Source organism: Ambystoma mexicanum, chromosome 10 (assembly GCF_040938575.1).
Source record: "Ambystoma mexicanum isolate Mex_15411 chromosome 10, UKY_AmexF1_1, whole genome shotgun sequence".
Classification (NCBI taxonomy): Eukaryota; Metazoa; Chordata; class Amphibia; order Caudata; family Ambystomatidae; genus Ambystoma; species Ambystoma mexicanum.
In genome coordinates, this window is record NC_090932.1 from 960,089,497 (window position 1) to 960,116,936 (window position 27,440).

Sequence of the window (27,440 nt, forward strand, 5' to 3'; positions counted from 1 at the left end):
CTGGTGGGAGGCGACGACGGAAAATCCTCGTCGTATGCCTCGTCGTCCGTACCCGTCGCTGCCGTGTCAGTCCCCGTATCATCCCCTCGGGTGGACGGGGAGGAGGGCTGGAAGGGGCGCGACGGTTGAAAAGGAGGTGGTGGATGGATCCTTCTTTTCTTGGTAGGGGGAACACCAGAAGGTCCCGGTTCTGGATCCCCCGACGGGAGAGGTTCCTCCGTCGGTAACGGTAGCCTCGTCCTTATCTCGGAGCATAAGGACTGTATGGCCAACAAAATGGCCGCCGAGTTGTCTTGCGGCGCTGGCAGAGGGGAATCCGACGGGCGAGCAGGGGCCCCGTCGGTATCCTCGACCCAGAGCGTTGGCTCGTGGTTGATGGTGCCGGGGAGGGTGCGCCCTGCCTGGCGCCCGTAGAGCCCGACCGTTCGGCGCTCCCGGTGCCAGCGGACTCGCGGTGCTTGGCCTCATGTTGGGCCCCCGTCGCCGGGGCGCCCTCAAAGGTCTTAGAAGACCGCTCGGATTTCTTCTTCTTCTCGCCAGACGGGCTCTTACCCTCCAGCCAGTTGGCGAGACGTTGATGGCGGTCCTTCATGGTCCGTTCCGACATGTTGCCGCAAAACGCACAGTCCTTCTCCACGTGCGTCTTGTCCTCATGAAGGCAGTAAAGGCAGAAAGAGTGTTCGTCCTCCTTGAAGACGTTCTGCAGCTGGCATCCAGGGCAGACCCTGAACAGCTTTCCGGGCGTCGAGCTTCCCTTCTCCTGGGCCATCTCCGAGACAGGGCCTGAGAAGCTTCTGGAGTCCTCCGAAGTGTAGCTCGACGAAATCTTCACCCTTGAGGGGCACAGACGAATCCGACACGGGTCCCCGTTGATCGGATGTAGGATCGGTGGAGCTTGAGGCTCTTTTGACCGAAAGAATCGAAGTTTTTGTGAAAAAGCGCGAAAAAAAGCACTAACGCTCGAGAGCAATAGCACGAGGATCCCAACACATGAACGTGCGGTAAAAATCTGAAGATGGCTGCCAGAGGCGGTGCTTAGGTAGAGGGCAGTCATTGGCTGTGGTCAGTATGACGCAGAGACCAGTGATTGGTTATTACTACGAAAGACAGATCAGAAACGAAACTGATACTGGTTTTTTCTTTACCGAGGATTCCCAGCCTGACGACGGGGAATATTCATGAGCATGTGAATCCATGCCAGACCCCATGCTGGAGAAGCCAAAGACATCTGCAATGACTGAACCACCTGTGAAGCCCTGCTGCACCGTCTCGCCACTTTTACTCCAACAACCAGAGAAGATCTTCACCTGCGAGAACCTTCTTCCCTTGAGCTGGTGGGACCAACCAGTTCACCAATCGCCTTCCAGGACCTGACTTGGTCAAATCGCCAGTGCCAAGCAATAGGAGACCGGATAGCCAGACACCTGTCCACCATGACCTCGAGTTAAAGGAGCGTACCTTTTATTCCGTTTCGGCATCACTGTGGCTGGCTTTTCCCCTGGGCAGCGCAGCGACTCGACCCTTCCTCCATGATGAGTCTCTTCCTCTGCTGGATATCCCGAACTGCAGGAACTACCTCCACTGCAGGAGCCGCCTCCACTTTAAGGTACATTGTTCCGCCAGGCCTCCCGTTTTGTTGGGTACTGCTAAAGTTGTTTTAAATCCTTTACTTACCTCTTGGGCTGGCCGCCCCTATCGTCTAGCATTATCTTTTACCTTCTGCACCCTCCTTTTCAAATCGTTAAACAAAGACTTGACTGCAGCTACAAGAACCGTTTCATCCTGGGCACTTTGCCTTGTACCACTGACTCTGGCACAGGCCTATTGACTCTGGCTAAATCTGTTACAAGTGCCTTCTCTAGATAGCTTCTCATCAAGAAATGTGTTGGTGCCCCTAAAACTCTTATAACCACCTTTCCTTCCCTTTTAAATATTAAGTGCCATTTTGCGCGGTTTTCACCCAAGTATTGCTTGTGCTAAAGTGCTACCTTGCTTAACTTGGTCACAATCCATTTGGGAAGTGTTGCTGGTGCGTTTAGGAGTCTAACCCTGTATAACTTGACCTTTCCCTCCCTCTGAAGAAATTGTTATAGTGCCATTTCTGCTTGGTTTACACTGTGCCGTTTTGGTAAGTTTTTACTCTTGCTCAAACGTATCTACAATTTAAATAGGGAGTTGTGTATACTTTTCCGGACTGTTTTAACTTACTTTAATGATAGTGATTTGTGTGCTGATTTAAGAGTGTGTAAAATAAATATATATTCTTTTTGATACAAAGCTTTGGTCAATGTTTCCTTGTTTCATCGTACTGTAGCCCCTATTGTGTAAACCCTGAATACTGCTCATCTCCCTCTTGAGATAAGTCTGACTGCTCAGCCACAGCTACCAACTAAATCTTTGTGGTACGGACTGATACCAAAGGGGATTTATTGCATATACCTGTAGTCCTAATCTTCTGCAGTGCTCCCTAAGGGGAGCAAACAGGCACTGCTGAAGATTACTAACTTAAAGTGTCAATCACCCTTTCCACCAATGCCCTGAAATTGGCATGATTATGAGTATAAGGCCGACTTTGCTGGAGGTCAAGGTCTGGCGAAATATCCAAAACCGCTGGCCTCTTGAAGCCTGTGTGCTAGTTCCAGAAGTTGAGTTTGGACGTCGAAAGTCGATGCTAGCTGTTACCATGAAAATGGGGTCACCACCTCCCTGGTCATCTGCTTCGAAAATGGTTGACAGTGTCCAAAAGAATCGTAGTGTGAGAGAGGAGCGAAAGATTTCACAGAGAGTCGTCATCGTCAAGGGCTTGTCCGTCGGTGCCGATGGTGTGGCTGTCGATAGAGGCCGACATGCCAGGACAAGGCAAAAATGAGCAGGAAGGACCCCGGCATCGAAGGTCTTGACGACTCCTTCAGCGCCAAGCTCTCAGGTTTCCCCGACATCAATGGCGTCGGCCACTGGGGCTCATGAGGGGCTGGTAAAACAGAGCACCGCTCTTGGCTCAGAGGCCAGCAGCTTGGGGATAGGGAGTCACCCAGGCCTGCGGCAGCCTGTTTCCTAAACCTGCCTAGCATGGAGTTTTTTTTTTAATCCTCCCACTCGAGTGGTAGGCCCAGCTGACAGCTACCCTCCTTCCGTCAATGAATCAGTCCTGATGATGGTGGTGGCACCTCCGCTGCGGGACAAGGAAAAGTGGCTCCTCGAATGGGACAGTTTCTTCTTCTGCCGATGTTCTTTTTCGGGGGTAACCGTTGACCGCGCCAGAGATTTAGAAGGCGGTCGGCCTAGAGCGAGTTTTGCAGCCCCATAACACAAATTCTGGCGCACAACGCACAGCCCTACGTGTCATGACACATGGCGAGGCACCAGAGGCATAACTCATGCAGGTCGGTAATGGACATTCTGGTGCGGCAGTCAGTACACCGATTGAAATCCTGAAAGCCAGGGGACGGACATTTCGCATCGAACAAAAAGATTTTGTGATGAAAATGTCTATTATAGAGTCGAAGTCTTCACCGTGTTCCTAAAGCAGCGTGTCAGGCACGAAGAAAAAAGGAAACGAGGTGTGGGGCATAGTGAGGGAGTATATATACACACAACGCCTGACGTCATGTCTGGAGCAGACGATAGAGCACTGAGCAAGACGGATCAACGATCAAGTCTAGGTCCACTACGCCCCCTGTGGAAAACCTTTCAGAAGCAGCAGAACTGGATGAGATATCCATCAGATGAGGAATCTGCGGGAGAAAGGCAATCCATTGAAAAGTGTTGTTCTGCTCTGCAATTCTACCAAATCTGGTAGCACAGAATTATACTAAGAGGTGGGGCTTGTATACCAAGGGATATAGTTTTATATAGTCTCACCTGAAGGGAGCCTCTAGAAAAACTACCCTAACAGTTTATAATACGTTTCAATGGCCAAAGGACTTTAGCAGTCCATCCCCAACTAGTTGCAAGTTCTTCAGAGTCAGTGAGGTGGGAATGCAAGTAAGCCACAGCAGCAAACAAGGTATAGTTCCAAAGGATACTTTGATTATAATTAAGTAGAATACTTTTGTTGGTCACAAAGTTATAAGGGGCCTTGGGAAAGGGTTCCCTATAGGCACGCAAGCATTAGGCTTGGGTGAATGGTATGGGTGAACACCGGAATCAGCACTCCAATAATAGGAGCCACAAAATGGCTTGAGGTAAGTACACCCAAAGTCCCACAGTACCTAAGGAGTGATCAAGATGCTGCTGGATTCTTTCACAGTGAAACAGCAGTCTACCGGTCTGCTGCTCCTTGGTCGTTGTGACGAAGGGAGGAACTCTGGAAGGGATGTCGCAGCAGCAGTCAAGAGAAAGGACTCCAAGGATGAACGTTTACCTCCCAGTCAATCTGCCTCGATTCTTCACTGCTGCACTCTGGTGAGGGGACTTTGAGGGGGGAATCGTGTCTCTGGAGGTCCAACTGGAACTCAACATTCCAGGAGGTTTCGTTCACAGGTAGACAATACACTGCAATTGGGTCAGCGGTCCCCTGGTATTGGCAGTTGCAGCACAGGAAGGTCACGGCACGTGTGGGGGTGTCTTGTTCTGCAGGTTGTTTTATGGCCAGTTGGTCCCAACAGCTAAAGGGAAAGAGTAGTCCGCGTCTGAGCTGCTCCGACGATTCAAAAACGGGGTCAAGACAGCAGTGGTTTCTTTGCAGTGACTTGAAGAGGATGCAAGCGTCTCTGGTCGTCTTCTTCAGATCTTCTATTCCAGTGGTCGACCTCCTTCTGCCTCAGGAAACTCCCCTTTTATTTGAGATTTCACACTCTTCCCCTGCAGTTTACAAAAATGGGTGGTTGACTGACCAATCAGGAACTGGTTCCTTTCAGAGATCAGAAGACAAAGGATAGAGTTTCTGAATCCTCCCATGCTTCCTGTCCTGGTAGATACACTGGAGCCTCAGCGGGCTACACAGAGGGTTCCTGCCAAAGAGAATACTAAAATCATGACCTCCCTCTGCCAGGATGGTAGGCTGACCAAGTAAGAACAAACACACTGTTAGGCAGAATCCTATGCAGTACCCTTTGGGAACACTACACAAAATTAAGACTACAAGGGGCAGCACAAACGAACCCTTGGTATAAGCCTGTGCCACACAGAAAAAGTGGTAGCAGTGGCTGAGCAGCCAGGCCTATCTCAAGAGTAAGTGAGCAGTATCAAATAGTTACACAATGGACAGCAATTACTATGATTCAGGCAAACACTGACTCAAGGTTTCTAAGTAAAAGAATATATATTTATTTACTCAACAGATATAACATTTCACTTAACTAAAGCAGTCTAAAAATCACACTCTTAATACACCACACTACTCCCAATAGTTGTCAGACAAGTTAAGCTCACAAAATGAAGTGGGAGCAAAATGGCACTCTGATAATTAAAAAGCGAGGGAAAGACAAAGTTAAGTAGAAGTTGATTGCACCACACCAACAGGTAAGTACTCGGGGCAATTGAACAAGAGAAACTACAGTGATAGGATCAGGTAAAAAAGGCGTAGGGCCAAAATCAATGGGACAAAAGTCTTTTGCTCCAGATCAGAAAGTTCAGGGTAGTTTGCGGTAAAGTTTGTGCCACGAGTTCCTGACGAAGGTGGTCAGCAGAAACGTTAGTGTTATAAGAAGAGAAGGACAAGCCCTCGAGTTGGAGAAAGATTTCACACACTTTCACCGCGGCTGAACGAAGCGAACAACCGGATTTGCACAGTACCTTAAAACATAGAAGCTGTAGCTGCGGTGGATGTTCCTGGTAGTTCCTGCAGGCTCACGGTTCCTGAAGCGACTTTCGGACTGACACGAAGTAGGAAGCTGGAGGGTCCTGTGCTACCCAGGGAAGAAACCAGCAGCAGAGCAAAACAACGAACAAAAGAGGCGATCCTTAAAACCCAAGCCGGGTCCAACCGTCCTGGCTATCCGGCCAACTGTAGCTCTGTACAGCGAATTCGACCAGAGGAGGGGGTCCTGGCTTGAAGTTTGGGCAAACTAATTGGTCCCACCAGCTCAAGGGAAGAAGATTCCTGGAGGATCCTTTTGTGTCGTTTGAGTTGAAGATTCGGACCTGAAGCAGGGCTTCACCGGGCAGTTCAGTCGTGGTAGGGGTCCTCTGCCATCAGTTCCTAGTAGGTTCTTTCATCCCAGTGGCGACTCTGCTCTTGCAGAGACCTGCTTTTTATGCAGTTTTCCCCCATTCACACAGCCTGGCTGTCAATCACACAGCAGGGTGGCTGTCATGGCAAGGACAGTCACCCAGACAAACAGGAGTGCAAATTGGGTTACCAAGGGAACCCATGGCAGGGGTCCCAAGACCCCTCCCTCACATCCTGCCTACCCAGACTTTCAGGGACCTAAAGGAGGGCTTCTGTGCAGAAGCACGCAAAAAAACAGTGAACAAAGGAAACAAACCTGGTTTGGTGCGTAGAGGCGAACACAAAAAGACTTTACCAAAAACAAATGGCGACTAAACCCAGCCTGAACAATATTAAAATAAATCTGGTCAACCGCGTTTAAGTTCGAGGCTACCAAGATAACCTAAAACAATACCAGGGTTATTTAAGGTAACCGCGGTAGAAAAGGTAGGGTAGTTACCACTCCCACCAGCCAAGTCTTAATTGAAAGGGAGAGAAAAAGTGCTCCAAGAGGGACAGACGAAAAGGGGTAAGAAATAACCCTTTCCAATACTCCATGTAAAATGGTGTGTAGTGGGTCTGTGGTTTAAAGAGACCAAGTCAAGTTAATGGTAACTTTACATATTTCTGGGAGACAGTCAGTCCCAGAAACTGGAGTCAGTGGGAAGTCTGCAAGACAACCCTGTGTCACTGCACTGAGGGTGCTGTGTAACTTAAGAAATTGGTGTCTATGGAGTATGTGAGGCTCCATAGCCCAAGATCACATAAAATGTCAAACAAACATAGCAAAACACATGTAAGAGTGGAAAAAAAGGCTCACACTCTTACCAGGTGAAAAAAAGAAATCCTAGAAATCCAGCAAAGCTGCTGAGGGACTCAATAGGTAAGGGAAATCTGCCATTTGTGAGAATTTTACCTAACACAAGAAATGACGAAAAAAGAAAGCAGCCACCATGTTGGAACCAAAGTGACCCTTCTATGCATAGAGACAGCTGTAAAGACAGCCTGCAATCAAAAATAGTACGAAAGTCGGAAGAACACGTCCACTGCCACAGCCATAACTACAGGGTTAGCACTGTAACATATGTTACAGGAGTCGAGAGAAAGGGAACACTAGGTACACCACTCCTCCCCCCCAGGCACTCCACATAGGATGGTGTGTGCTGATCTCTCAAAAGGAAAGGCTAAGAAGGACAACGTATCCTTCTAACCTTAACAGTAGTTCTTAAGGAAAATAAAAGAAAAAAAAGGAAACCTCAAACGGCTCCCAGCAACACTGCACATAGGGTGCTGTGTGCTGCAAAGGTGAAACACTGGTGCCTTTTGAAAAGGTATGGAGGAAAGCATGACTGCATAAAATAAAGTAAAACACAACGAATAGGGTTCGAAACAAGAAACAAAACTATTAACGAGGGGGGGGGGGGGAAGGCTCCCCTCCTTCAGGATAGAAAGAAAAAGGTCCAGAAGTCCAGCAAACATTGCTGGGGTCTCACTAGGAGAGGGGATTAAGCATAACACAGATCCATCTTCCCAACGCTTACCTTAAGTCTTGTGTCACTTCTGTGTGGCGATGGTGGTAATTTGTGCAGTTGGGAGTTCGCCCATACAGTTTGCCCAGGACTAACACAGGAACGCATCTAGGGAGCCTTCTACGAATGCCCTGAACACTTTCACCAACTCTAAAGTCTGTTACTTACTCATGAAACAAGAAATCCTCTGGAATCCGACTTTGCTACAGTTTGTTCCTTATCCTGACCTGCCTGCTGTTGGTAACTAGACCATCAGTGCCCCCTTCTGCCTCTAAAAACACTAATGCCTTAGATTAGTGAAGAACTAACGTATGCAGACAAGCAGGCCTGTACCAAGAGTTGGAATTTCTGTATTGTCCAAGGTATAGTTTTATAAATTCCCCTTGGGTGAATTTAGGAGTGATGGCCTAACATTTGGGCCGAATTTAGGGACAATGTGTGTACCCCTGCATCTCTGCTGGTGGCCCTGATGCAGTGACCTGGAACTGCACTGTGGAATTGGCTCTCCCTCTGTGCCAAAGTCGCCTAACTTAACAGGCAGATATAGGGTTCCCAGGTTTCTCCTCAGGTAATTAACCAATGCATCTAGCCAGAACACTGCAGAGTCCGGGACATGGTCATTATGCCCTATGGCCCCCTTTAGCTAAGGGAAGGTCAATACAGTCCATTATATAATTGTCGCACACTCTCCCCTCCACTGGATGCTCTCCTGATATAGCTCAGTGTGAGGAGATTGTCACAACTTTCATTCAGCACACAAACTCTTGGCTCCGACACCTGTCTGCATTACCAGGTCTCACGAGTGCTTCGCATTGGGGAACTCGCTATGAATACGTGGGTTTAAGCCCCCACAACTATTGAACACATCTCAAGGGTATCACACATCCATAATTATTTTAAAAGATACCAACACCACACTGCATTGCTGAGAAGGTAATCAATTTGCCCAACATGGACAATTCTTGGTTCTTTTAATGACTTCATCTAAAACCATACTTCCATATATGCATCCCAGCAATCACCATACTCTAGTCTTTCCCATTTTCTAGGGATTTGTCCATTTGGTTCTGACTGCCCCCTCTGCCATTTCAAGCTCACCTATTCCCTGCTTCTTGTTACCCAACAGACCACGGTCTGGTTTACACTCTGGTCGGGGTCACAGTTCATTCATTCTCACAAGGTCTTGGTGCTTCAAGACCACTACGATGGGGATCTGCAATCTATACAAGTCAATTAACAAAACATTTAACACTAAGCTTTTTTTTTTTTAAACAAAAACTAGTTGTGCCAATTAGATCCAAAATATCAAAAATCATTCCAGACTGAAGGTGAAGTGAAATAAACTTCAGAAACACAAGACACTCAGGATTCACAACTGAATATCTTTCGAGACCATAAGGTTATGACCACAGAACACCACAACTATTAACATAAGGAAGTTCCAGCCATTCATACTTCAATATTTCTGAGGACGCAGTTGAGTTCAGAACCTTGATTTGCCAAGATATAATTTGGTGTTGGCAACACAAAGACGTAGAAAACCTGCGAAATCACCAGATGTACCAGCAACATTGCATTTGGTGACCATGACATTTCTATAATTTAAGCCCCCCCCTCAAAGAAAGTCAACTTGTATTACTGTATGAAACAGCTTCTGTTTGCAATATCCAAAGCTGTATAACTGTTTATGCATGTTAAAGATGTATACATGCAATATTGGCCATGATTCTGGGGCCAGTGCCCTAAATAATAAAGGGCTGCAGTTAAGGTAGCTGGATGTTGTGTGTGTAGTTAATTAGATACTGTCCGTTTTTACTCACAATCTGATGAAATGCACCATTCAATTTCAAAACGCACTTACCCTCAGTTTCTCGGATATCAAGAACTTTCTTGATCTGCGATAGAGGCATTAAACTAATATGCTTGAGAGAAGCAGGTGGTCTTGTATGGCCATGGGGACTTTTGAATGATGCAACTTTGTGTCTCTTTCTTGCAACCTTTGGAAACAAAATACTATCCTTAGAATAAGCTTTATACAGCATTTTAAAAGTTAACTACACATTTAAAAGCATTAACCCGAGGGATAAATATTATACATTTCTTGTAACTGGTGTTAAGGCAGTTTTTGCACCACCCTCTATTAAAGATGCTACAACTAACCAACCCTATGGTAAAAAGTAACACACCTGACAAGAAAGGCAAGCCAAACCTTTCAAATGCAGTAACGCGATCAGAGCGAAGAGGCTCAACTTTCAGAGAGGGGTAATTAGGTCGACCGTTCCAATTAGTTCACACACAAATCTATAAAATACATCTCACTGATATACTGAGAAATATATATTTTCATCAACTCAAACAAATGCAAGCAATTTAGAGGGTAATTCACACTCTTTGTGAGTTAAGTACCCGACAAAACAGTGGGCGGGGAAATCAGGAAAATATTAACCCTAGCATGCAGATATGCAGCCAGTAATTTGCACAACTAAGCAGTATCCAAAAGGCACAGCCCAACCCATGTACATGCGAAAGAGCCTGGACCTGCTGTTCAGCACCTTGCCTATATAGAAGGGTATGGGATTTGAAATAAGGGAAGCACATTTTCACTGGGGGGGGGGGGGACATTTATTTACAAATCAAGGCCTAAAACACACTTACCCATTAAGAACCTTATAACAATACTAATGACCAGTCACCTAATATTATGGTGTTAATCCCACGTTCCAAGGGCTGGAAGCGAGGGCCGATAAGGAGGGCTCTGGCCAATTAACCCACGTTCCAGCCTTTGGAACAGGGGATTAAAGCTATTAGCAGCCCAAGTTTCCAAAGCTGAAACCCGGGGGGCTAAAATAAATATAAAAAATAAAAATAAAAAAAACTGACAAACATTGGGGCTTCCTTCGTTCAACATGTCACGTGCGTTCCGTTGAACGAAGGAAAACACTTTACAAGGATGGTCACCAAGGAAAGGGAAGACGGGGCCCCGTATGGAGGCCCTCTTTATTTTCCATGGCGGCCGTTGGGTGCAGAGCGGAAGGTGCGGCTGAGAGTGCCTCTGCAGCCAAAGTAAAGTAAGTCGGGGGGGGACAGAGATGGTGGGGTAGGATTATGGGGGGGTGTGGAGATGGGGGGGATGGTGGCAGGGGTTCAATCCTGCGTTCCTAGCCACCCGATTGGCTGGCACCCCCTGCCAAGGTGCTAAAATACATTAATGCTACAGAGGATAGAACCGTAATAAACTTTAGCAAGGTTTCAAAGACTTAGTGAACATTTCTGTAACACTTACCCTCTGTGGTTGTTAGGGGAGTTTTCAGAAAGTCCACTTGAGGTAAGACTTCATAAAACTATCCCAATGGCATACAGGTCCCCAACTCTTACATAAGCTTGTACTAAAGGAATCTTGGTAAAGTGACAGAGCAGTCAGGCTCATTATAGGAGGAAGATGCGAGCTGCTGTTAAGTACACTGAACGCAGTTAATACAGTAGTCCAAAGAAACACTTGCACCAATAAACTTATTTTAAAATATATATTTATTTTATTAACACAAGGAATGTCTTCAAATACTTACATCACTTAACATACATGGGAATACATAAACACTTTTCAAAGGTCACTGCTTAGTTGATAGTTGCTTGTGGTACAATTAAGTTTGACACGCATGACCATTGTACCGTATTACTGATACGAACGCACTCGCGCAAAGACAAAGATATGCGATAATTGTATTTAGTTAGCATAAAAACATAAGAATAAGGCTTTTAGGAAGGAAAAGGGTCGTTTAGGCATACAGCAGCAGAGGTTAACATTCTAGAGGCAGTTTCTTAGCTAAATAAAGCTATTAAAATTCGGTTCCTAACTCCATGCAAAAGTCAGTTCAGAGATAGCTCAAAGTCTTACAAAGCAGCAGCACAGCAAATGTTCCTGAAGATACTTTGTCTCTAGGCAAGATACTAGAAGAGTTAATAACGTTGGAGACGCAGTGAAAGAACTCTCGAAAGAGACAAGTTAGCAGCTTGGGTCAGAGGGAATGGACACCCTGGATACCTCTTTGTGCACTCCAACACTCTGGAGCGGCTTCTGTGTTTAAGGTAAGTAATACCTTTTTCACCCCATAGTACCTTAGGTTAGAACAAATGTTTGTGACTGGATTCTCCTCTGTGTAGCATCGACAGACCCGGGCTGAGGATTCTTTGGATTGGTGATGAGGACAGTCTGACAGGGATGTCTCCGCAGCAGTCTCGAGAGAGAGGACCCATGGCACAGATTTCTTCAGCTTCTTTGATCAGACTGTGTTTTTGGCACCTTTTTCTTAGCAACAAAGGACTGTCAATAATCTTCGATTCCATGCACTGTGGTGAGGGGACTTGGATGAGTTGGATCGTGCCTCTGGAGGTTGACCTGGAGCTCAGCAAAGACTTGGACGATTCGGCCTCTCAAAGACGATGCACTGCAAATGGGTCAGAGGTCTCCTGGTATTTGTGGTCTGGAGAAGCACAGCAATTCGGGACATGGCTCAGTTTGCAGTTCATCTCAGGACGGGTTGGGCCCATCAGCCAAAGGGAAGGAATCCTCTTCAGAGCTCCTCTGTCGAGTGGAAAACGGGGTCAGGACATCAGTGGTCGCTTCACAGTGATGCAAAGGGTCGGCAGGAGTCTCTGGTTGTCGTCATCGGTTACCTCAGTTTCCAATGGTAGACTTGCCTTTCACCTCAGGATCCTCAACTTTTATTCAGTTTCAGCACAAACCTCTGCAATCCCTCTCAGTTTACAGAAAGAGGCGGGTGGCTGTCCAATCAGAAAGCCAGCCCCCCCCCCCCACCACCACCAGCACCCCCCCAGTGGGCACTGGTTACATTCAGGCACTCAGGCAGACAAAGGGGAGTGAAAACCTCCTCCCCCACTTCCTGCCTGCCAGGACACTAGAGTCTGCGGTAAAAAATAGCACAATAGTTGGTAGAACACATCTACTGCCACCAATCATAACTAGATGGTTGTCTATGTGACTATAAAGTAACAGGAGCAGAGAAGGTGGACACTAGGTACCCCCACCCCCCCCAAGCACTCCACATAAGATGCTGTGTGCTAATCTCATAGTATAAGGTTTTAGGAGGGATACAAAGTATCCCTCTATCCTTATGAACTGTAGTTACTCTAGGATAAAGACAATTTCAAAAGGAGAACCCAAAGGGTTCCCAGCAAAAAGTGCTGGGGAACTCACTAGGAGAGGGGATGAAGCATAAAAATGATAAATCTCCTTAACAATGATACATTTCATCAGAAGATATACACTAACAGTTGCACGTCAAGTACCTTTACACCATTGCAGAAAGGAGGGGACAGGCTTTAAAAATTGATAGAAAAATCACAAATCAAGAAATTGAGCGAGCCTTGGTCCAGAGCTCACTGAGCGCTTAAGGGATCCAGTAAACATGACCAGGGGAAGGCAAGTTCCCTTAACTCGTTTCAAGGAAAGTTCCAGTGTCAGCTCAGTTCCATAGGCTATAATGGAAAAAGCTAAAGACCTATCCGGACTACAGGAGGCAAGTACAGATCTACTTGCACAGGTAGAGATGCTGCAACGATCAATCCCAGTAAGGGCCACAGGTGAACACAAGAGGAAGTTGCAGCACAGTCTAACAACCAGGGTTGAGTATCATAAAATAATTAAAATCACCCCTCCTAGGACAATTATGTAGATACTCCAGTTGGTGTATTCTGTGGAAACCTCCCCCATTGACCTGAAACAACCTGCAATGTGAAGGCTCTTCTCCATAGGTAAGGTTTTCAGGATCTGTTACCAGGGCTTTGGCTCAGAGCAAACAACTATCTCGGCGACAGAATACAGGCTCTTCCTAGGACATCTATCATTAAGCCATACGTGAAAGATCCTGTGAAGAAAAGGAAAAAGGGAGACCCCCCCATATGGATGGCTCACAGCAGCAGGGTGAACCAAGGGCGGCGGCGGCGGCGGCAGCAGCAGCATAGCAGCAAATTGTCCCAGGGTGGAGACAGCAGCAAGGGGGCACTCCCAAACTAAATATTTAGCAGAGTATCAACTTGCACTTGCAGCATTCTACACAGCCAAGCAGAGCTGGTAGCACCCAGCCCACACCCAAACACTAAACCATGAGATCCAGCAGGAAATATGCCCACAAATGGTCCCAAAGTGGATTGCTTGACCCAGCAGATACAAGGAGTCACCTGGAGTCTCCAAGAAAACCTGACTGGATTTCTGGTAGCAAACAAACCGGGATAACCAAGTCACTGCACTCAGCGAGGGCTTTAAAAAAATAAAAGACCCAGCGAGCAAGAATGAGCTGAGGCAGGACAGAACCCAAATACCCCTGTGAAAGGTGCTTGGCCACAGGCCGGCCAGCCAGCCAATCACAAAAAGGGGATGGGGAAGGGGGTCAGACGACCAACCATACTGGCCACTGGGACTGCCACTCAGCCAAAGCCACCTCCACAGGAGGAGAAAGGGCAAGTTCAAGGACCTCTACTAGCCTAAAGCAGCTCAGAGCAGTATGGAGGCTGGCACGATGGGCTCTAAAAAATCCCACATGTTCAGAAGTGTCATGTTGGGCCTCCCTCGTGGTCACCTAGACAAATAGACAAAGGGAAACCCTAGAAAACCACAGGGAAAAAAAAAGAAAACCTGTACATTGGGCTACAAAAGCAAATAAAAATGGCTTGGCCCAGGAATGCCCAAAATAGGAATTCTGGCTTAACAATTAACCTTCCTGACATTCAAGGCTGTCTGCAGTAACATGGGCAAGCCCAGGTTTGCCCAATAATTATCCCTCCCAAGAGGTGGTTTACAGCTTTGAATTTTTTTCTCAAAAACAACCACTTCGTCTTAGCCTACAGCTTTGTAAGACTATGCCTGTAACAACTTAAAAATCTCACAATGGCAACAATGACCAGTCAATCTGAAAGGGGTATCTCACTCTAGGCCATACACCTGTAACATGCAAGAGATGCCCTCTCAGCATATTGGCATCCAAGCAAGTTATAATATACTCTGATAAGGACCTTCTGCACCCCCCCCCCCACCAACCCCAAAACAAACATTGTCAAACCATCCCAATCAAAGAGTGGTTCAGGGTGTTCCCTCTGCAGAAGGTGGTGCTAGGGAAAAATCATTTGTGGGGGTGATCAACTACCCTCAAAGTACAAAATGCCTGATCTATTACCTCAACTAAGATGGCTCTTTTTGCCAAGAAGAAATTACCTTCAGTAATGTGTCTGCTGATCGATTCTCATCCCACAGACTACCCTTTTGGAAGGGTTAACCAGAGAAGGCCAGAGGTTATAAGTTTCATCCAAAACTTTCCAGTCCTCTGCTTTCTGTTTTGCTAAAGTAATAGAGGGTGTGCAGTGAAAAAGTCGAACACATTATGTCCAAAGTCATAATGTCTAAAAAAAAAAAATGTTGAAATTTGTTTTGGGAATATTTGGGTTTTTTTGGGTTCCGCAAATAAAAAAAGGGGCAAAACAAAAAATTAGAAAAAGAGGGGGGTTGGCGGGAACCCCCCATTTCGAACAAAAAAGTAAACAAAAAAGATGAAAAATGTTTTGCAACTTTTCTTCGACGTTGGACTTCCGACAATGTAATTTGGTAATATCACTATAAACCGTAATATAGTATGCCATAAAAAGCCCAGGTAGACTGTTTAAAGGGGAAACAGAGTCAATGGGGAAACCTATGTCCATAAAGAATGGCATCAACCTTGGGCTGAATGTTGAGACTAGATGTATGATTATAGCAGTCAGTTTCGTTCTTAGCAAGCATGGTTTGGACCACTAGTGACTCTTGTAAATGGGAAGCGGTTAACAAGACCGAGGCTTCACCTAAACTGTGAAGGGTCAGTGGCTGCAGCAGAGAACAAGTCTTGGATTTTCTGCGCCTTTGAGAGTCTGCATGAGCTTCCATGTTATTCCATTTCCACTTCAAAACAATGTGCTACAATGCAGGGAGGTAAAAAAGTGTCCAAAAGCATTGAGCGTTAAGGTGCATTGGTCTTAGTTTCTATACACCTTTTAAAATGCAACATCCATCCACATGGATCAAGCCACTTAAGCGATGAAAGAATAAAAATAAATTAAAATTGTTCTTCAGTAACATGCTTAATACTCGAGTCGGTTTCTAAGCACGAGACCGGGAGACAAACCTGTGCTGCTATGCGTGGTCTTGCTTTCAAGACAAAACACGTTGCCCCTTAGCTGCCCTCCCGGTACTCTGGCACAACAAACACCTGTAGGCAGGAAGAAAACCAAGGGGGGCAGGACCTGGTAGCATGATCAAACAAAGTATCTTGAGCAATTAAAAAAAAAAACTTGCACTCTGCATCATGCTCCTGTCTAAACCCAATAAAGGCTAAATACCCAACAGTATGTAGGCAAGGCAATGGACATAACTAATGTGAAAGGATTCAAATTAAACCCTTCACATACAGACTAAAACCTACAAATATACACAATTTAAGGAAAATTTGCATCAAGCTTTAGAAAATAAGGTTCCTAAGAATCTTACTGCAGCAATAATGCATCAAACAGTATTCCTTTCTAAAATACCATACCAGAAATAAGTGCATTAACCATCTGTACACATTTTGAAAAATACATTAATCTTTCGCAGTCAATGAGTAGGTGCTCAAGAGTTTGTCTTTGTACCGTCACAACACAGCCTGCAAAATCTATCCTTCGTGCTAGTATAATTTTGTTAGTTAAATAAAGGTTAAAATTAAATCTTAACAACTTGTCTGGTAAACAGGCATGGCAATTTCTAGTGATACAGAGGAACAGTTTTTTTCTTTTCATGGTTAGACCAATTTGATTAAAAAGGTTTTATTTCAAGACCTCATTTTGAGTGTTAAACCAATCAAACAAGTCCATTTTCTTCTCGATTCCCACGGTTCTAGTAGCTAAAATGTCTAAAGAGGAATTGATATCTATTAGCAGTTTTTGAACATGTAAATATCACAGCAACAACTCTTTTGTAAGACCGTCCTCTTCACTTAGTTCAAAACTGTTAAAGAGAATTATTGAGAGGGTTAAGAACAGAACATTTTTGATTTTCACATACAATGCTGCAAATTTCCAGTAGCGGTTATGCCACTGGAATGCTAGACAAGTTTTCTAAAGAAAACTCCTCTCCATTTTAACAATCGTCCCAGCTATTAAACTCATTATGCCACGTAGAATTCAGCCAAGCATTTCTATTTCTTTTACATATGTTTCTGAGCATACTGAAAATCAATCAACCATCTACAAAAACGAGCATCTGTGGCTCTACAGTAATGCTTTGGGAATTCCAAAACTCACCTCAAGGCAGTCATTAAACAGGAACAGTGTGACCTGCTCCCCTCTATCACACAAGTCATTGCTAAGAGCAATAGTTTCCATCCGCTGAACTAACATCCGGTGAGATGACAAGAGATTAGCCTGTAATTGCAATAAAAAAACAGTAAAAAAAACATACAAATAAAATTAGGACATTTGAACTTTAATCAAATGCAAGGTACTTTACCCTTTCATTCAGACAAACAAAACTAAGCCTTTACTGTAATTATATTTGTTAAATAGATTTTCAGTTAAACATAAATGAGCACTTTATACACTCATGCTCAATCCTTAATCATTTACTGGCTACCTCACACAGGTTGGGAGGGATCCTGGATCACTCAACACTTCCAATTCAATTTACTGTATTTTCAATGATAGAGTTCGTCAGTGAGAAAGCAGATGATCTGTAGTGCACCCTTATACAAAATAATTAAAGCAAGCATTAACTGAATGCAAGTTGATCACCACCATTAGTAGCACTGAAGTTGTCGAACTAAAAGGACAAACCAATGTCAAGCGGGCAATCAATTTTTAAAATTGAGGAATAGTTGTAAAATACTTACTATATATACTGTGTATTATTGTAAGTGTTCTTGAGCTTTGATTGAGCATTTGCAATGACTGGATGGAGTTGAGCACAGATGGAGTGTAACTCTACACTTCCAATTGAGGACTTGGTGGCTAATTAAATTATCTAGTTATTGTGCAGTTTCCATACAGTTTTGAATTCTGTTCCACATCTACTCCCGCCCGCCCCTCAGTGGCAAGGTGTGCCACACTTGCACATCAGGATCCAGTCCACCCCCATTTTTTCCTGTATTTTTATACCATTTTCCTCTTTAAAGATATGGCCCCATTTGCTTAGTTCTACCCCAACTTGCCCCACAAAGTCCTAGCCCCAGTTTCCCCAACAAGCTGAATTCTGCCCCCATTGGCCCAACAGATCAAAGTTCTGTTAACATTTACCTACCCATCCATGCCACAGTCCGTTCTCATTCAACAGACGATGACAAGGTCTGCCCCCATTTACCCATCATTACTCAGTCCTGGCCTCATTTGCTCCTTGGTGCATAGCTCTTGCCCTTTCTGTCCAGCTCTGGTCATATGTGCCACTCTGCGTTTGGTTCTGCCCTTCAGTGCCCATTTCTGGACCAGTTTTCCCGAAAGTGCAGAGTTCCGGTATCATTTGCCGCTGCACTAATCTGACCAGAGTTGCCCACTTCTGCCCCCATTTGGAACACAAAGCCAAGTTCTGGCACCGCTTACCTCACAGTGCTGAATTCAGCCCCCAATTCTTGCCCTCAATGTTGAATTTCACCCAGTACCCACTTCTGGCCCCCTTTGTCCCTCAACTCTGAGGTCTGGCTACATTTTCTCTTTGGGGCTCTGTTTTTCCTCCATTTTCCCCGCAGTTATCAGTTCAGGCCTCCCCACCCCCCAACTTGGTACGCAGTATGCTATTCTGCACCACGTTTCCCATTGAATAGTATCTCTCGGCAAAACTACTTCGATGGCCTGGAAGCAAAGGAACCGGATTGGCTTCGAGCAGATCAAGATTCCATCCACAGTGCTAATTAAGCAAAATTGCCCATGCATGCAGGCAATACAGCCTCTTAGATACAGCTGAAGATTTTTCAAGGTTTGTGAGGGCCCACTGCGATACAATTTCTGGTGTACCCCCTTCTTGCCTAAATTTAAAGCACCACACGGGTGCCTCAGACTAATGGATACAAAAGATTGCAATAAGGATGTTAATCACTGCATATTCTCACAGGGGAGCCAGGCAGCTGAAACACTAAATATTAACTGAAAAGCTAGTAATTGCTCCATCAGAAAAAAGTGTCAATTCACGAAACCAGAATATAAGGCAATGAGGTGATAACCCTGCCAGATGCCAGCAAAAGCAACCTGAAACATGCGTACGGCAAAGCACACATTGAATGTCATGAATTAGAGAAATATGTTGCTGTGTAGTAAGACTGCCAAAATGGGGTCAGCTGCTGAGGCGCACAGCCCATTTCAACCGAAAAGGAAAGGTCTTGAGGCTGTCTCTGCACTGATGTGCCAGAGCGAAGGTACCGTATTGCCTGCAACCATTAGTCCCGGGAGGATAGCTCAGGGGCAACGTGCTCACCTTTGAAGCAAGACAAGGAGCAACACAGGTTCGATCCCCGGGCCTACACTTAGAAACCTCTGGGTATTAAGCATGTTATAAATAACCATCTTTGATATCCATTTCCCAGCGCAGCTGCTCTTCGGAAACTTTGCCACCACCAGGGGGCACAGAGCGGCTCTGATTGGCGCAGATGCTGCTATTCGTCAGACAACATTATGGCCAGTATAGACGCCAGGACACCCAGACTTTAGTTTTAAACTTTTTCCGTAGCACGCTGAGGTACTGCAGAACCAATGAGTACTAGCTATCCAAGAAGAGGGGCAGATAGGGAGGGACACATGTCACTAAGGGGGAAACACATTGAATAAAGCCATAACATTTTAGCACAATACTTCATTTCCGGTGATCCTGGCGCAACATCTGGGGCTACCAGTTATCTGTGGGTAAGGCATGCACACTACAACATACGACAAACGCAGTTATGGCACTAAGGCACTGTTAATTATAAGTTACTCACCATAGTGACTAATGTAGTTCCTCAATACTGCCTGACCAAATACTGCGTCTGACCTAGAGCTGGCATCCAAACAGTAGTGCTTGCAGAAGGCAGAGGGTGTAGCCCATGTAGAAGCCTTGCTGATGACCCACCACGGGAAGTGCCTGTGGAAAGCAACCGCCGTGGCTTTGGCTCTGATAGCGTAGGCATGCATATGTGCTGAAGAGGTTTGTGCTGCCCCTCGTACGCCTCCTTAATAGCCCTAACCATCCACCTTTCTATGGAGGTCTTGGAAGCCTGATAGCTGGGTTTTGACCGACCAAAGGTGACAAAAAGAGCCTCTGATTTGCGCAAGCTTTTGGTCCTGTCCCGGCAGAATTTTAGAGCGCGCCTGACCTCTAGACAGTGCAGTAACCTCTGAGCGTCGTCTTTAGAGTCCGCGAAGAAAGTAGGTAGCACCATCTCCTCGTTCAGGTGAAAAGAGGTGACCACCTTAGGTAAGAATGCTGGGCGAGTTCTAAGCACCACCTTGTCCTTATGAAACATAGTATAAGGCTCTGAAGCCACCAATGCCTGGATCTCACTGACCCTGCGTGCAGAGGTAAGGCCCACTAGGAGGGCTGTCTTAACAGTGACTAGCGTGATGTCCGCAGACACCATTGGATAGAATGGTTTATGCGCCAAGGTACCCTTGACCACGTTGGGGTCCCCCACAGGGTGTGGCCTCTTGATAGGCAGGTAGAGCCTGGTCAGGCTCACCAGATGTCTTAACCACCGTATTGGATGATAATACCTCCTATCAGTTCCGATAGGCTCAGATGGCCGCCAGATCCCCAAACCCCCGTTTCCCCCCCCCCCTGAGTGTGTGAGGTGTGCAGAGAAGGATAGCATGTCGTCCAACGTGCAGGTCAGTGGATCAACCTCCTTTGATTCTGCCAGGTGACAAAACCTAGTCCACTTGCTTTTGTACTGGCTCCTGGCAGCATCGCTGCTCGCGCCCTGTATGTCTAGGTTGGCCTGTGACATATGCAGATGCCTTAGAGTGACCTGTTCAGGAACCAGGCTGCGAAGGCTAACTTCTTGGGGGGCGGGGTGGATGAACGTGCCTACCTGCTGTGATAGATGAGCTGGGCCAAGCAGACGGTGCATCAGGGGCTGATCCGACAGGCCGAGCAGTTCAGAGAACCATGGCCTTGCTGGCCACCAAGGAGCTATCAGAATAATACGGAGGTCTAGGGACTCCCTTATCTTGCAGATTACCCGGTGTACCAGGGGAGAGGCAGGGAAGGCATATGTGTTTATGTTGTTCCACTGGTTTGCATAGCCTAGTAAGCCCCAGCCCTGTCCTTGCCAGGATGCAAACTGGGGCAACTTCTGTTGGACCAGGTGGGGAAGAGATCCACCTGAGGATGACACCATCTGTCGAAGATCTCCTGAAGGACCTGTTCGTCCAACAGCCATTCGTAGTTGTCCGCACCCAGCCTACTAAGTCTGTCAACCTGCAGGTTGGATTCCCCCGGGAGGTGAATTGCTGCCAGGTGTATGCTGTTTGCCAGAGCCCACTCCCAAATGCTGAATGCTCGAGTGCAGAGCGGAGGCAGCCTGGTGACCCCCTGCTTGTCCATGTAATACATGTTGGTGGGGCTGTACGTTTGAATGAGGATCACTTTGCCACTGATCATGGGGAGGAAGGCCTTGAGAGCGAGTCAGATGGCCATCAACTCGAGCCAGTTGATATGGGTCGCCTGCTCCTGAAGGGACCACACCACATGGACACTGGCTGTCCAGGGTAGCTCCCCAGCCCTCTAGGGAGGAGTCTCTGGTGATGGTAAGCTGTGGAGCTGATTGACGAAACAGCCTGCCTATCCGCAGGTTGTCCTCCATGCTCCACCAGACTAGGTCCTGATGGAGATGAGGTGGGATGCTGACCAGCTCCGCTTGGGAGCCATTCTCCATATTCCAGGAGGCTGTGAAGTGCAACTGCAAGAGTCTCATTCTGAGCCTGGTTTAAGGCACCGCAAGGGGACATGCCGCCATGATGCCCAAGAGGTGTTGGTACCACCAAGCCAAGGTCACTGCTCTGCTGAGAAAATGCCCCGTGGCCTTCTTGATGGCTGCGATCTTGTCCTATGAGGGGAAAATTCTCTGAGCTCGTATCCCAGATGAGGCCCAGGAATGTTAATTCTGCATGGGCTCGAGCTGTGACTTCTTGAGATAGAAAATCCCATCTCGTGTAATGTAAGCAAGAGGGTGGAGGCGGTGTGGTGGACTGCCTACCGCGACCTCGCCCCGACGAGCCGACTACCGGATTTGCCGCAGTGACTACCTCACCATCTGCATTGTTGTAGGCAATGTTTGCCGCTAGATATGTGCAACACGTGTCTACCCGCCAAGGGTGCGATACGTAAAAAATGCAAAAACATTTAATGCACACGTGAGCGGAATAACTCCTTTCTCTTTAGCCGAAAAACAGAATCTTGCCGATTTGCTCCTGCTTTGTGCTCTGGTGGATGCTGGAGCACACTGAATAATGTAAAAACTACTGTCAGATAGTTTGCACTGTCGCAACTTTAGTTGATCAAGAGCCATGCTGCCATGGCTAGCCCCCAAGGATGGGTTACTGCTTACATCCCCAACCCTCTACGCTGGCGATAGGAAGCGGTTAAGACCGTTTTTCAAAACGGTAACTAAGGGCTTCATAAAACCATACCAGAGGCAATACAGAATCTCCAACTCTTAGTATAAGGCTGAATCACCCAAGATGTAGGTAGCGTGGACAGAGCAGCCAGGTTTATCTTAAGAGGGAGAAAGGGCTGTAGATAAATGTTGGGACAGTTTTTCTGAAGTCCAACTAAGGGTTTAGCGAAACCATTCAACTGAAACAGTAGACTCCACTATTAGTATAAGGCTGTAACACCAGAGTTCAGGGTAGCATAGACAGAGCAGCCAGGCATATTTTAGGAGGAAGAGGGCTGTACAACCAGTAGAAATACATTGTATTATACATATGGGCCAAAGAAACACTGACACAATGTATTGTAAAAATAAAGGATTTATTTTATATACAAGTAGACCAAGAGATTGCTGGGTAAGTAAGTACTATCACATTATAGATCACCACAATTATAAAAACACAAAACTATGCTTTAAATACACGGATCAAAGCACAGACCCAATTTAGAACACCCAACAGTATTTCTAGGTAAATCAGACCTTTGTATACACATCCATAGGACACCTATTCTTGGAGAGTAAAACCATTGGTTACTTTCTGATCACCGTCAGTAATAGAAGGGTATTAGACCCTAACAGTTGTAATGTGACGCTCAGCAAGGAAATCACTTAGATCAACTGGTCACTATACTTTTCAAAATAGTTGGACGCTTATTCCAGGAACAGTAAAAACCTATAAGTGCATGTGTAATAACACAGTTATATTAGGTGAGTAAAACCTAAGGGTGTATTACAGGTAATTTTGAGATCAGTGAAATACAGGTTGCGTTGATCAATAACTCTTATAACTTATTTTAGGATGGCTCACAGCCAACTCAATGTAAGTAAAACCTATACACTTTTTGAAGGAGCTATCATCAACTCAAAGGTAGGTGTAAACCTAAGACTGTCTAAAACAGGCCAGGGAAAGCAAAAGCAAATGTTACTCTTTATGAATGACTCAAAGTTATTCTAGGTAGGTAAAACCTAAGGCAGGCGTATTCTGAACAGGCTAACAGCAAGTCAGGGGAAGCATGACCCCAACAGGAATAGTGAAGTGGAACAAACAGCATTACTTTTGGGACGAGGCACAACCAATTCACAGGTAATATAACCTTACATCTACTTTGTTATAATGGCGAAACAGTTTCTAAGGAAAGAAAGTCGTTCCATATACTTTTCAGAATGGCAGAACATTTCTAAAGTAGTCATTTTTGAAACTTTTCACTCTCATATAGTTACCAACCAACATCTTTTACAAGTAACTTTTGCACACTTGTTATTCTCTTCAAAGCAGAATCCTGTTCTTATCCAGTCCTTCCCTTATTCTATAGTATGAGTTCAGTCAGAGGAAATAGAGGGACCCTAGTGGTCTAGGTGCCAACTGTAGGTAGGGTGAGATAGGGTTCAGCTGCAGGCAAAGCCAGAGTTCCAGAGTAAGACTGTTCAAACAAGTATTTTACTTTAAAGTTAGTTGAGGGTCCAGGGACTTCAGAGAAGACACCCTAGGAGGATTCCACAGTGGGCATTTATTTAACATTGCATGGGTGAACTGGATGAGTGGCCTCCCAATAATAGAAAACAAAAAGGCTTAAGGTAGGTAAAATACCCCAGCCAACATAGTACCTCAGCACAGAAGAGTTGCAGCAGGAAACCCTCAGGATCTGCAGCCAAAAATTTGGTTGATGGATTCCTTTGTCAAGACTGAAGACAGACCTTTGGAAGGAATTTTGCAGCAGGGATAACAGAAGAAGGATCCAGGCAAGAGTTTCCATGTGGTTGGATGCGGCTCTGTGGATGTGGTGCCTTTTCAGGAGCACAGAAGACTACAGAATATCGCTGGCCGTATTCTCGTCGTTTGCAAGGTCCAGTACTCTGGCGAGGGGACTTTTTGGACTGCAAACGTGCCTCTGGAGATCCAGCAGGATGGCCACGAAGTTTCAGCGAGATTTGGACGACCATGCACCGTACAATAGTTTGATGTCTAAGGTATTGGGGTATTGCAGCCCCACAAGGTTGCGGCATAGGGTGGCTCAAATTGCAGGTCTTCTTGAGTCTAGTTGGTCTCACCAGGCTCTGGGTTAGGGGTCGTCGTTTTCGGAGTCCCCATGTCGATTATAAGGAAGGGCTACAGCAGGCTCTCTGGTCGTTGGAAATTGTCTCAGCTGCGGCATCTTCCTCTTCGGTTCTGGTTCTAGTGGTCGACTACCTCTTCAGCTTCCAAGATCAGACTTTTATGCAGGAACCCAGCCAATCAAACAGCCTTGTAACATTCCAACTTGGGGGTTTGGCTGTTGAACTGGATTCTTTCAGTCAGGCTCGAAAACAAAAAGGGCTGCAGATATTTAGACTCCTCCCTCGCTTCATGTCTTCACAGGCAGTCTGGAGCCTGGGTGGGGAATCCACTGGATTCGCTCAGAAGTTAAAACAAAAGTTAAAACAAAAGATTTTCCTGCCCTGGATGTCAGAAGCAGGAACAAGAAAGGACAACGAACGGTGAAATGGGGGGGGGGGCGGACCAGAGCCATTTTAGTAAAATGAGCAACCATGAGTGCTTTTTACCAGGGATGTGCAAATAGCCAGCGATAAAAGGTGCAGTGAATTTATAAAAAGGTTCATTGCCACACTCTTAACATAAATGTTAAGTTTAAAATGAGAAAGGGGATACTCAGTATCTCCACAACACTCCACTTAAGGTGGTGGGTGCTGGTCTCACCTAATAACATTTAAAAAGGGATCAAAAGATCCTTCCTACCCTTGGTAACTGTAGTTCTCACAAGGTTAGCAAGTTAAAAGGGGAGCCCCTAGGGCAATCCAGCAACAACAGGCACTTATTGCTAAAAAAATGTCAAAGAGGATAACTTTAAAAAAAGACACTATGGAGAGTCTTAAAAATGACACCCATAAAAAAGTTCTGGGGTTGACACAGGTCAGGAAGATTTATCATTAATATGAAAATCTTAACTAACAAGTACAAAGAAATTGTAGCATACATATGGTTGAAGGAAATACACTATGTATTGTAAAAGAAATTGTCCATTTGAAATACATGTAGGCAAAGAAATATTTGGAAAGGTAAGTACTATTTCATAAGTCAAACAATTCTAAAAACGAACACAATACTATGACATACAAACTAAAGTATAATCTTATTCAGAATTGAAATATGCACTTAAAGGTGAGTCACATCTGACGCAACACATTTAGAATGCATTAAGCTATTTTTGGTGAGTAAAACTAAAGTAGTTTAACTTTTCGTACACAGTAATTCAAGGGAAAAAGACCCTATTGGTCATAACCTGCAGTGTTCAGTTTCAAGAATCACCTAGTAATACTAACACTGTTACAAGTATAAACCTCGAAACATTTGCAACTTTCTTCTGTTAGGAATAGATATAGTTAACACTATTGCTGTTCAGAACATAGTTCAGAGAAAGTAAAATACCTCATACTTTTCAGAGGGGCATTCAGCTACTTGAGGACAAGTAAGACCACAGTAACACTGTTTTAGAAGTGCAATAAGCAATTCAAGGTAAGCATAACCCAATTTAACAGTTTAGAAGTGCATCAGCTATTTAAACTATTTCTAGTACAGGAATAGACCGTTTACCAGTGCTACATTTCAGAACCATGGAATACAATTCCAAGTTAAGTATTTGTATTTTGTATTTATTTGTATTACACAGTGTAGCCCTGAGGCAGCTGTGCGCATATCTTACGTAGTATAGGTTCACATTGTACATCAGATTATTCAGCAGATCATAGTTACATATATATACAAGGTCATATATACAATGGCATGTTACAAATGGTGGATAACTAGATGCAGCTTTGGTTCCAGACACCTGCTTTGACTTTGTTTCTAAAGGTCATAAATGATGTTTCAGTTCTTGTAGGAAGGGGGAGTGCATTCCATTTTTTGCAGCAAAAAAATATAAGCTGTGATAAGTAAGAGCTCTAGCAGACTTAAGAAAGGCAATCAGCAGTTCAAGGTAATAAAGACCCTTCTACTTTTCAGAGGGGCAGTAAGCAACTAATATAAGTGAGAACTCCAAGACTATTTTAGAAATGCACTAAGCAGATCATGGTAAGCAAAACCCAATTGTACACTTTTAGAAGAGCAGCAGCTATTCAAGGTGAGTAAACCCGATCGGTAAGCTTTTAAACTCAGTTTCAGAAATGGCCACATAGTACCAACTCAATTACTTTCTGGAAGAGTGAAACACTTTCAAAGTAAGTAAAACATACTTGTCAAAGGGGCAACAAGCAACTTAAAGGTAAGTAAGAACTTCATGACGCCTTGTAACTTATTCTGGAATCAAAGTTACATACTAACACATTTATAAGTAAGTACTTTTCAACACTTTAAAAGTATAAGCCATTGTCTGGAAATTATATAAAGTCCTTACTTATTCTAGGGCATGAGATCTCAGTGGCAGAAAAGGGACCCTAGTTGTCTAGGATCCAGCAGTAGGCAGGTCATGATACGCTTCAGATGCAGGAAAGTCAGAGTTCCAGAGGATATGGAACAAGCTACTTACCTGTAACTGTTGTTCTCCAGCATGGGTCTGGCATGGATTCACATGCTCAAGAATGTTCCCCGTCAGGCTGGGAATCCTCGGTAAAGAAAAAAAAGAAATCAGTTTCGTTTCTGATCTGTCTTTCTTAGTAGTAACCAATCACTGATCTCTGGGTCATACTGCCCCCAGCCAATGACTGCCCTCTCCCTAAGCCCCGCCTCCGGCAGCCATCTTCAGATTTGGTAGCACGCCAAGTGGCAGTATGACCAAGTGAAGAGCCGCCGAGGGGTAGGTGGGAGGGTTCGCATGTGCATCCATGCCAGACCCATGCTGGAGAACAACAGTTCAGGTAAGTAACTTGTTCCTTCTCCAGCATGGGGTCTGGCATGGATTCACATGCTCATGAATAAAAGAATAGATAACAGTATACACATGCACAACCACGGAAGGTGGCAACAGGCTCAACATTAAGCAATACAACAACTCAACATTAAGCATCGCTTACCGCCTCACCAGGCTCACCTTAAGCGAACAGGTTGCGCAGCCCTGCTTCGCCGACCTTGGACTCCTCCCT

At 45.4% G+C, this 27,440-nt stretch overlaps 1 protein-coding gene across 6 annotated transcripts in view; it reads right to left on the reverse strand.

The window, feature by feature from the left end:
• ECT2 (epithelial cell transforming 2) overlaps positions 1–27,440 on the reverse strand; it is a 1,267,500-nt gene that overhangs the window by 448,431 nt on the left and 791,629 nt on the right. For all 6 annotated transcript variants that reach the window (XM_069618731.1, XM_069618732.1, XM_069618729.1 and 3 more), the window contains 2 exons: positions 17,002–17,121; positions 9,542–9,677 (listed from right to left, as the gene is read on the reverse strand). In XM_069618731.1, coding sequence (XP_069474832.1) covers positions 9,542–9,677; positions 17,002–17,121 — 256 coding nt within the window. The remainder of the gene's footprint in view (positions 1–9,541; positions 9,678–17,001; positions 17,122–27,440) is intronic.